This window comes from Clytia hemisphaerica, unplaced genomic scaffold (assembly GCF_902728285.1).
Source record: "Clytia hemisphaerica strain Z4C2 unplaced genomic scaffold, Clytia hemisphaerica genome assembly, whole genome shotgun sequence".
Classification (NCBI taxonomy): domain Eukaryota; kingdom Metazoa; phylum Cnidaria; class Hydrozoa; order Leptothecata; family Clytiidae; genus Clytia; species Clytia hemisphaerica.
In genome coordinates, this window is record NW_027104389.1 from 1,363,206 (window position 1) to 1,374,175 (window position 10,970).

Here is a 10,970-nt window from a genome sequence, read left to right on the forward strand (position 1 = left end):
TCCAATCGCACCAATCGTGTCTTGTAGAACAAGTGAAGTTTCAGGTGAAAGCGATCAGAATTAAAAAATAAGCTTCACCATGGACTCAAGGTCAACGAGCATTCAAATGCTGGTAACATATCTTGTCATCCTAGCTGTTTGTTTACAGAGGGTTCAAAGCACTTGTGGTGGTTATACCCAAGAACAATGCGCAGACTCTTCCACTATGCATCAATTCAAGAGATGTGTTCACAAAGTTTTCCATGCGTGTCTAAAGAGACATCCGTTGAAACGTGACCCTCACGGAATGAACGTTGAACGTGACCCTAACGGAATGAACGTGGAACGTGACCCTAACGGAATGAACGCGGAACGTGACCCTCACGGAATGAACGTGGAACGTGACCCTCACGGAATGAACGTGGAACGTGACCCTCACGGAATGAACATGGAACGTGACCCTAACAGAACACCTGTTCTTTGCCATACAATTGTTTACGTGTGGAAGAAGGAACGTTTTTGTCATGTGAAATGCTTTTGGTTAAAATACAAAGTGCCGCACATCCATTGTGAGAAGAAGTAAACTAGTTGTATTTTAATTTTGTATTTATTTAATTCAAGCAATCTTTATTTCAAATTCTAAACTTTTTAAGCAAGTCAAACGAATATATGGGATACCGTGAGATGGGGTAACTTGCATCAGTGGAGGCTAACATGCATAGCCCTCAAATGAATGACCTGTCTGGTCATTAAAATACAAAGTTAAATCAAAACAAAAATGGTAGAGTAGAGCTGTGAGCGGAGCTGCGTAGTTGCATTTTAATGACCAGACAGTTCATTCATTTGAGGGCTATGCATGTTTGCCTCATCCCACGGTACCTTTTAATATCTTGTTGAAACCATTTCATCGTAAATACTATTTCCCCTGAGAGCAGTTTACCATGGCAGTAAAAAAAGTTCTCTAAAGTGCGAAAGTCACAAAACCCTTATTGTTTTCTTTTTGTATGATTGTCCAGAGGTAAAATTTTTTTTCTTCATTAGCACAAGGTTTTTTCCTTGAAAAGTTTCCGAAATTTGGCACATAGTCTCTCGTTCTATGGGTCTTAGAACCATCAGAAAAAAACCCACATTCGATTCGAAAAGTTTCTGACCCTCTTGGGCCATTTAATGTTGATTATAGGCAGATTGTAGGTATGATGACATCAATTTTCAGTACAAATCCCCACAAACAAAGTTTTTCAAAAGTTTTCAAATTACACGTTTTTTTCTTCATAAGAACAAACTATAAGAACATAAGGCTTCGCTGGCCAAAATCTTAAGAACAAGCTAAGAACATTTTAAGGCTTTCTGGGCTCTAAAACACTATTTTTCATAGGAAAATGGACAAAAATACTCAAAAAATACTGAAAATAAGAACATTTTAAGAACATTTTTAGGCTTGAAACCCAAAAAGCTTGAAAGTTTGAAAAATCTTAGATGTTCTTGTAAAAAAACGCGTAATATCGACTGTTTTTCCGATCATCAACTACAATTATGAAAAGTAGATAACTAAAATAATATGGTCCAAAATTACCCAAAATCTCCCTGTGACGTCACTAGGATTAAAAGGATGGTCCTTACTTATACGTATTAGATGAAAAATAGTATGGTTACTAGGGTGCTAGGGTGTCCAGCCATCTTTAAGAGTAGAATGAAGGATTGTGTTGCCGAAACTCGTTTTTTAAAGAAATTCAAAAAATAAAACGTGATCTAGACAAATTTTTTATAAAACGTATTTGAAAGCTTCAAGTCAAAGTTGTCAACAGCGATTTCATCCCAAGATATCGATACAGGCAAAGCTCCAAACTCAAGACATCAGCACTCTGTAGTGGAAGCCATATTGAAATGAGAAATTTCAAAACTTTCTGGCAACCCTTAATCCGTAAAGTTAAAATTAGAGGACTGGATCAGAAATTGAAAGAACTTTCATGGTTAGCAAATGTCCTGTGCCTTATGGTCAGTCATACCATAGAGGTATAAAGAAAGACAGGAGATGAATTTGTCGGTAATTGGTCGTTAAAGTCTTTTGATTTCTTTTATGTAATAAATCAAAAGAAATTCTAGGCTCGCCCGATGAAATACGACTTTTTAGTAGAACTCAAGTTTGCTTTGAACATTCTTACTATAAGCATCGAAGATTTCTAGCTTCTAATATACGAGAATAAAATAAAATTTAGCTCCACGAAATAAGTTTGCGTTCAATTTTGTCATCCATTAAATTTTGTTTTGAAAAGAAATTTTCTCCAGCCAGAAAATAAAAAGTTCTTTTTAAGCACACACAATTTCAGACCCAATTTGTAGACAAAAAGTCGCTGGAGAATTTTGGAGGAAAGTATTAAGCAATAGAGTTTATCTTGAAGAAAATGTTGATCGAAAAATCTTGTTATTTGATGAAGGATTGCAAAGTTTACAGGCCCTTTTTTAATCCAAATATTTTCTTACACCAATGTCAGAAACAATGAATCTCGCCTCATCTTATTTCCAACACTTAAGTTAGCCAATAAGATTTCACCTATCAACAAAAGAGCTCATTGAAAATGCACGATATATGAGATTATGAGCATGCATACCTCGTAATTTTTTTAATCGTAGGGCGAGCATGGTTACAATAGCATACTTCTCCTGTTTCTTTATACCTCCATGGTCATACTAAGATTATTTTGTTTGACTACAGGTCTTCTTCTAGCTTTTACAGCCCCAGTGAGAATATTTACCACTAGGGATGAAAACTTTCTATCAAAATCTCAAAGGGGATAGAATTTCCATCATTTGTTTCTAAGTCGAAAAACCCAGTATTTTAGAGTGGATGTTTTCCTTTTGAATTTCAAATGGGGATTAAATCAAAGTCGATTTCCAAGTGGGTGTGAAATTGTAGGATAATTCTAGCTCGGAAGTACTGAAAAAATGAGGAATTAATCTCAAAACTCTCAAGAGAAATGATTTTACAAATTTTCTACTTAGGGAATTTTTTTCAATTGAAAAAGTACCCGTTTTTTGGAACCTTAGCAGTTCTATTCTTCATGGACAAACATGCAAAAAAGTATTTTTTCTAATTGCATTCAGAGCGGAACTATATGTTGTCACTTAAGAGGAATGCAAACTCAACAAATGCAAATATAATAATTTCTCGCACTTCTGTTATGACAGTATTTTGACAGCATAAGAAAGCTCTAGCCTAAACAAGGGGTCAAAAAAGGTCACTTACAATGTTATTTGAAAGGATAAGTACCTACTCAAAACAGTAACAGTGTCATTTTTCAAATAAAGATATATATACACATGCACTTCAATTTTTGTGACGTATTTCTAAACTCAGTGTAAAGTGTGATACGTATTTTCCGGCAATAGAATTTTCTCAACTAAACAAGGATCTACTGCTAAAAGAGATCAGTCGAAAAAGGGATTGGTGTGGTAAAGTGTGATTTCTCTACTGGCAGTTAGCAAATATGATTTCACTTTGCTTTATTGTTGTGCTTTGTTCTCAGCTTGCCGTCGTCTCAACATCAGGTACGTGGTCCAGCCTAAAAGTAGGGTAATGTTTGTTGTCTCATAATGTATTTAAAATAGAGAATTACACTTTATTCTAATGTTGTATTTCTTATGCCGTCAATTATTAACTTTGAACAAAACGTTGTGTTGTTTCAAAGATAAGAAATGATAGAAAAGCGTCCAGAATCGTTCAAAGACGAAAAAGTTTTCGGTAGAACCAGCCATTATCCACAGCCCACAGATAATCCTTAATCTATTAGTTAGTTTTTCGTATGTTACTAATGACGTCGCTTAATATCGACTATGACTTATAGAAATTTCTTAAATTCAAACACTAAAGAAAAGTTTCCAAAATTCATAAATTTGTATTGGATTGAAAACAAATTAAGCAAAATGCATTCTTCTTTAGGGGATTTTGATTTTGGTTCAATTGACACGTCAGACAAGAAAAAGGTCGATGCGAGTCTTCAAAGTTTCTTCGAGATGCTCAAGAAAGACAACGAGCATAAACAACAACTATGTATGAAAAAATATAGTCCGAAACGTTTCAGATGTTGTGAGGGGCGAGCGCATTTCATCCCTTCCAGAAGAATTAAATATCTGTGCTGTAGAGGTAAAGCGTATGTACCGACCTCACATTTGTGTTGTGGAATGGAAGTCCAACGGAAAGTGGTGAGCGGTCATCGAACTGGGATCAAGAAATGCTGTGCGGGTAAAAATGTAAGTTATCCGAAAAGCACTGATGTTATTTTTTACTGCTGTTCAACTGGCAAAAAACGTTCATCTAACGTTATGTGGACGTTTTGAACATTAGATAAACGTTGAAAAAACATTTTGTGTCAGCTGGGTAGTAGAGACTTTTGATAAAACTGCCAAGAAAAAAACACAAGAGACAAAAATTTCTGAGTCTGCCAGAATTTTTGTACACCGTACACTTTTTTTATAAGAACATCCAAAAATTTTGAAGCTTTCCAATGTTCTTAACTTTTTGAGTTTTAAGCCTAAAAATGTTCTTAACGTGTTCTTATTTTTGTCATTTTTTGCCATTTTTTGAGTATTTTTGTCACTTTTCTTAAGAAATTGGGTGTTTTAGAGTCCATAAAGCCTTAAAATGTTCTTAACTTGTTCTTAATATTTTGTCCATCGAAGCCTCATGTTTTAATATAGTTTGTTCTTATAAAAAGAACGTGTACACTTCAGTGACTTCAAAGATTGAAAAAAGCTAACTACTTTTTAGCTGAGTTTTTAACAACGAAGTTACACCTCTTACCGAACTTTTGTGCTTTTTTTTTTATCAATTTCAGCCATATGAGCCAGGTAAAGAATTATGTTGCAACAAGGAAGTGATAAGCAGTAAGCGATATGGGTGTTGTCGTAACAAAAAATACGAACGAGCATTTGCGACTTGTTGCTCGGGCAAGATCACGCCCATCCTTTCAATGAAGTAAGTTCTGAAAGGTGGTAATAATGACTGAATGCAAACCAGCTTTCACAGTTTTTCGGTCAGGCAAAAATAACGCTTAACTTTTTTTGTGAATACATTTTTAGAACGGCACGGTATAGGCCAGTACAGGGTGGAGAAAATCAGCTCTTAAAATCAATTTCTAAATTATTAAACATTTGCTTGCTCTGATGAATCATATTTTGACAAATTTATAGCATAGAGATATCTTTATCTGTAGCAGTGCGCATGCTTATTCAGTCATCATTCTTTCGTCAGCCCAAATGCAGAGATTGGTTGCTGCGGTGACGAAGCGTACGACATGAAGGAAAAGATCTGTTGTGCAGGAAAATTGGGTGATTTCGTCGATGATAGCATAGGAGTAGGACAACATCAGCTTCGACAGCCTCAACTTCCTCACATCTCTGAAAGTGGTCGACAACACACGAGATGTTGCAATAATCAAGCATACGATTCACGAACTAAAATGTGTTGCAATGGTGTAAGTCATACTATTCGCTCATTTTTAATCTTTTCATTCATTTTCATTTTTAATCTTTTCATTCATTTTCATTTTTTATAATGTAAAGTTCCAAAATAGGTGCCAAATGTACACCCCCTTCGCATAGCAGATCCACTGGGAACGCTTCCCACTAGAAAAATTGGCCAAAATATTGTCCGAATTTAAGGGTTTAGGTATATTGATGTTCTATTTTATTCAATTGCCATAATATGATATCTATAGGAGATTCACAAGTACAGAATTCTAAATATTTCGTATTTCCATTGCTACAGTTGAAAAAAAAAGAAGCCGGTCTCACTGAGTGCTGTTTTGGGAGGATGATAGACCCTACAAAAGTTATATGTTGTAACTACGGTATTCAAGAGCTTAAATACGGAAAGAACACCGGATGTTGTCGCTTTGATAATTACCGGAAAGGTTTACAAGATTATTTCGAGATCTATAACACGGAGACACAGATTTGTTGTGGCGGGAAATTGGAGAAGCGGGAGCATGGGGCGAGCACCAGTTGTTGTATACAGAGATCATACAATGTTGATACACATGTCTGCTGCAAAGAAAAGGCGAGAGCAAGGGTAGGTTCATGTTATTCGATATTTTACACGGGTGAGTTTATGTATTCGAGATAAATCGATGGGGACGGCATAAAACAAAGTTGAAATGTAGCCAAAATCCTGTTCCAATGGTATAAAAACCATCGTCTGTTTAGGTGAGCAAAGGTTATATAGAGCTGTGCATGAACGATTGATTTTGTTTTTGCTTACCATCACCCTTTAATATCCTCCGATACATAAACTCACTACTGAAGCACACAAGAAAGTATATTCTCTGCACCCGTAGTTTAAGGGTATTCAATCGAAGAAGGAGAAAGGGTGATGCCCTCCCCTATTTACGGATGGATAGCTCTATTGAAAGAGGAGCCCTTTCGATCGCAGTTAAAGGCTTACTTACTGTATTCTTTGCCACAACATGAAGTCAGAAATGGGTGAAAACAGAGCGTCATGGTTTAACAGGTTTATTCCATCCGCCCAGTCAACGAAACTTGGTATGTATTCAAAAAATGGTGTACATTTTCCCTTCGAAATGATTGGGATCCGAAAGCAAAAGGTGCATTGAATGCTTCCACCGAAAAGAGTAATTTGTAACCAACTTGTCCCGGTCATATTGCATCATATTTATGTAAAAATATTTTCATGGAAAATTTGACATCCATCCAATCTCTGTCCTGTAATTTCTGTAGCAAACTTTGATAGATATAATCCTTTATACAGGCTTTTAATGATTGTAAAAGCTCCTTAACTCTCGCCATTATGGAAGCAATTGTTCGAGTCTGTCAAGGTGGTCCATTTCGTTATTCGAACGTTTGCTTCCTTAATGGCGGATGTGGATGTTACCGCAACTTAAACTAAACATGAAAAATCTGTGTACCTTTTCTTTACAGCTTTACAAAAAGAATCCAAATAAATGTGAAAATTACCGATGTTGCGGAAGGAGAATGTATTGCAATGATAAATTGATTTGTTGTGCTGGTAATGATTCAAGAGGCCGCTACAGGGAGAGAATTCACAAGAAAACGGAGCACTCAAGATGTTGTGGTTTGAGAGCATACAACCGTGTCTCACACAAATGTGACACTGGAAACAAGGTGAGCGAACTGAGCTAGAAGAAAGCAATCACTGCCGCATCGGTTAATGAAGACATTCAAGTGTGGTCGGTAAAAATTCAGTTAAGGCTTTGTATTAAAAATCCAGTCAATGATATATCGATAGCGATTGAGTGGTTTCTAATTGGACTTCTCGCACTTCTCGTAGCTGCAGTGCTTAATATGCAGAATTTTGTAATATTTTTTGAGTAGTAGTAGAAGGTATATATTTGAATAAAATTGATAAAAACCTAACTCTTTTCAAACCACCTTTTCTCTATTATTTTGAATCGATTATTTGTCTTGGAAAACAGAAAAACATTTCAACTCTTTTCTCGTTACCAACGTTTTTCACCGTCAAAAACATCAAAAAGGTTGCAGATTTTAAATTCAAAGACAAATTCTAAATATCCTTTAGAAATGACTTTTGACCCTCATCTATGTGGCTTTTGTTTGATTTTGAGAGTTCAGATGGCATAAGCTACATATTTATTAAGCCCAAAGAGCTAGATGTTCGTGCTTTGGCTGAATAGTGTGCCGTATCTAGGTAGGAAATCCTACCTAGGTCACGTGACATTACAATAAAATTCCAGCGCTTGACCAATCATAGACTAGCAAGCGTCTGTCTTTCCTTGGACACAGGAACGCGGGAATAGCGCTTATAATAAAGAGTTCTTATAAAAAATAGAAATTGCCGCGGGAGAGTGGATTGGAAAGACAGACGTATACAGATGTATTCAGTGAACATATAAAAAATAGATCCCATTGAAAGTTCAATCTGCAGCGAAATACAACGACGTGGTTTACTAGTCTAGACCAATCACAACTTTCGTTGGTTTTCTAAAACAATAGCAACAATATTTTTTTCCGATATTCAATTTTTTTTTTGCCTGTGACGGGTTAAAGCACGACATCTAGCCCTCCAGGCTTTATAAATCCGTGGCATAAGACTTCAGTAGGTTATCTAAAAGTCATCAAACCTGTACTCTGGGGTCGGGCATTGACAGTTGAGAAAATTGATCAAATCAAGCTTACTTACTTTAAATCGTATTAGATCGTCATGCTCTGATAAGGCTTCATCATTTGTCACTTGTCAATCAAACACAAGAAAATCATTCTCCGATAAAATTTTTGGAATTTTGTAAAAATGATGAAACTATATTATAGTGTATTAAGAATGATTTAAAAAGCCTTAAAAGGTGATCGGGGTGACTGTGTGTGAGAGAGAGCTAAAGTCATGTGAGTGTGAAGATGTATGAGCAATCTGTCGGTTTCGTCATTGTTGCGCAAGTTTACCACTGAGGACTGCGCAATGTAATTAACTGTAGTGCAAGATTTGGAATATCTAGATTAGTGATGACGATGTCAAGTTATGTGATAAATTTACTGTAATTTTTTGAGGATTTTCTTCCAGACAGATACATAGGTGGTTTCAATTCTTAAGATATTTTAATGAGTATGATCGTTCAGCATCCAAATTCTGGAGATGAAATTTCAGTTTTGTGTATCATATCAAATTTCATGTCATTCTTAGCTTTCTACGACCAAAGGGATCCTCAGAGATCTGATCCTAGATATACAATGGTGCAAGGGTATTTTACAGAATTCAAATAAAAGTTCGGTAGCAGGCTTTTGTTTTCCTTTCTGCCCGCTTCTGTTATCTCGGGCTCGGACTGCTGTAATAACCGATAAAATTTAGCGCCCTCCCTGAAAGATAATTCCATCCTTGAAGTAAACAACATTCTTGAGTGGAGGACCAAAAGAGTTCATCATATAAAAAGTATTGACCGCATAAAAATGATTGCAGAAAATATTCATAAAAAAAAACGTGGAAAAGAATTTCTGTCATGCGTCTGAGAAATATTGGAATCTTGTTGGTCCAGCGCGCAGCAGAATGGACCTTTAAAAAGCAACTGATCGAAAAGATTTTGTCTTTGTCGGGGCCTGTGCGCGCAATAAATTAACCAGTCCAGGCTAAACCAACCGCCGATCTAGAATTTTTGCCCCGCCTACCCGCGCGATGTTTGACCTATGTTTTAGATTGAATTGGTAGTAGAGTCAAATTTCCCGGTTAGATTAAAGGGTTGTTTCAGGTAGGGTCAGGGCTAGGGTTGGGGATGGGAGTTAACCCCTGGTTAGGGTTTTAGCCCCCGAGTAGAGTTTGGAGTAAATACCATGTTTATAAGCAACTTTGAACTCCTTAACTCCGAGTGGTTAAGGCGCTGGCGTTCAAATCATAGGTACTTTGTTTATAGTGGGTTCGAATCCCATCAGCGGCAAAGGTTTCGAAATTTCGGGAAATGCATCAAAAACTTTAATAATTTAGCAATACAAAGAAAGTGCCAAAGAATAGAAGCTCAGAGTGGAGGATGGGAAGAAAGTTTTTTTGCGTCACTTAAGGAACCCGGTACGAACGACATTCGGTTATTGCCACACGTCAGCTGGACCTTCACGCCGCTCCGGCTTCTTGTTAAAGATAAAAAGTATTTTTTGGATAACAACTTTTTTAAGAAACATAAACCATACCAAATATTCTTCTTACAAAAAACAACTACCTCAAACGACACTTACAAACAAAACAGTTTCAACGTTTCAGCAAAGTTCATATGCCGGGTAAGCGATGAATATAAATGGGATGTAGATTAACACAGAAGGAACACTCAACTTGATGCAAACTTGTAGACAGGCAACGGTTCATGTCACTATCCTCCGTAACTTTAGAAAGCCAATTGATTGTATTCGTTCAAAAAACAACCCAAAGCGGCCTGAATCACTTTTTACACCCTTAGAGTACACTTTATCTCATTCCGATCCTTACAGAGCACCACAAGGCACTTTAGGAAGCCTGAAAAAGCACCCTTAAGGGCCAGTCCCTTATGTACCTTGAGCTCCCCTCCCTTGCAATATTTTTGGCTATAAAATATGAGTGCAGTTGAGAAAGGCCCCCCCAGCAGTATGCGTGAATGCGTGAATGGGCTTTTTCACTTGCGCGAATGCGTAAAAATTAAAAGAAAAACTGCGTGAATGTGTGAATTGGAAAGCTTTGCGTGAACAAAAAATGCGTGAATTGCGAAAAAAACATTGCGTGAATGCGTGAATTTGGGAATAAAATGTGCGTGATTGCGTGAATTGAAGGTCCGCTGGGGGGCCTCGAGAAACGAGTATGTAGAGAATTCTTATTACAAACTTCTAATACTAATAACAACTAAATTTTGACAGTCATGTAAAATTTTTAGCATGTCTTTTCTAACAAATACTTATGAAAAAAGTTCTCAACATAACAAAAAAAAACATTCAAAGTATTTTAAGAATTTCAACTGAAGGTTGACAAGGTTGCTATTATGATAAATATTTAGTATCATTATCAACTTTTCTTACAAGATATGACTACCATCATCTAACCACATTCTTGACTTTTGCATAAAAATATCAGGAATAACTCAAAATCTCTCTATAGCCCTGTCTACCCTTAGTCAAAATGAATAAAGTTTGATTCCATAAAAAAAAGTGTACCCTTTTGAAAATACGTTTTTCTTACAAGAGTAAACTACAATCATGGTCGAAATAGAATGAGAATTCCGGTTATTTTAACGTTTTTCAAGATTTAAAGTTCTGGCGAGAAAGTCGATTTTGGGCTATTTCTTTAACTTGATCGAATATTTCAATTTGGGAGGGGTTGGCAGACTTCCAGGCTATATTCTGAGCCTTGTTGGACTATTTTTGAACTTTTGGATCCTGAGATCCTAAGGTCCTACCCTTCAAACCTACTTTAGAGCACTTACAAATCGATTGTGGTTTCAAAATTTCCCGGGGGATTTCCCTTTTTTCTCAAATATTACGACCATGATTGTATATAA

At 36.4% G+C, this 10,970-nt stretch overlaps 1 protein-coding gene across 1 annotated transcript; it reads left to right on the forward strand.

The window, feature by feature from the left end:
- Positions 1–3,352: 3,352 nt before the first annotated feature.
- Positions 3,353–7,368, forward strand: LOC136819634 (galaxin-like). The gene is made up of 6 exons (XM_067075874.1): positions 3,353–3,525; positions 3,917–4,227; positions 4,812–4,951; positions 5,228–5,450; positions 5,744–6,046; positions 6,913–7,368. The coding sequence occupies exons 1-6, from the start codon at positions 3,465–3,467 to the stop codon at positions 7,132–7,134; spliced, it is 1,260 nt and encodes a 419-aa protein (XP_066931975.1). The 5' UTR covers positions 3,353–3,464; the 3' UTR covers positions 7,135–7,368.
- The last annotated feature ends 3,602 nt before the right edge of the window (positions 7,369–10,970 follow it).

Excerpts from the sequence above, each read along its gene's own strand:
- LOC136819634 (XM_067075874.1), top strand. The coding sequence starts at position 3,465 with ATGATTTCACTTTGCTTTATTGTTGTGCTTTGTTCTCAGCTTGCCGTC. Across the intron at positions 3,526-3,916 it reads TGCCGTCGTCTCAACATCAG|GGGATTTTGATTTTGGTTCA; the intron begins GTACGTGGTCCA and ends ATTCTTCTTTAG. Across the intron at positions 6,047-6,912 it reads AAGAAAAGGCGAGAGCAAGG|CTTTACAAAAAGAATCCAAA; the intron begins GTAGGTTCATGT and ends TTTTCTTTACAG.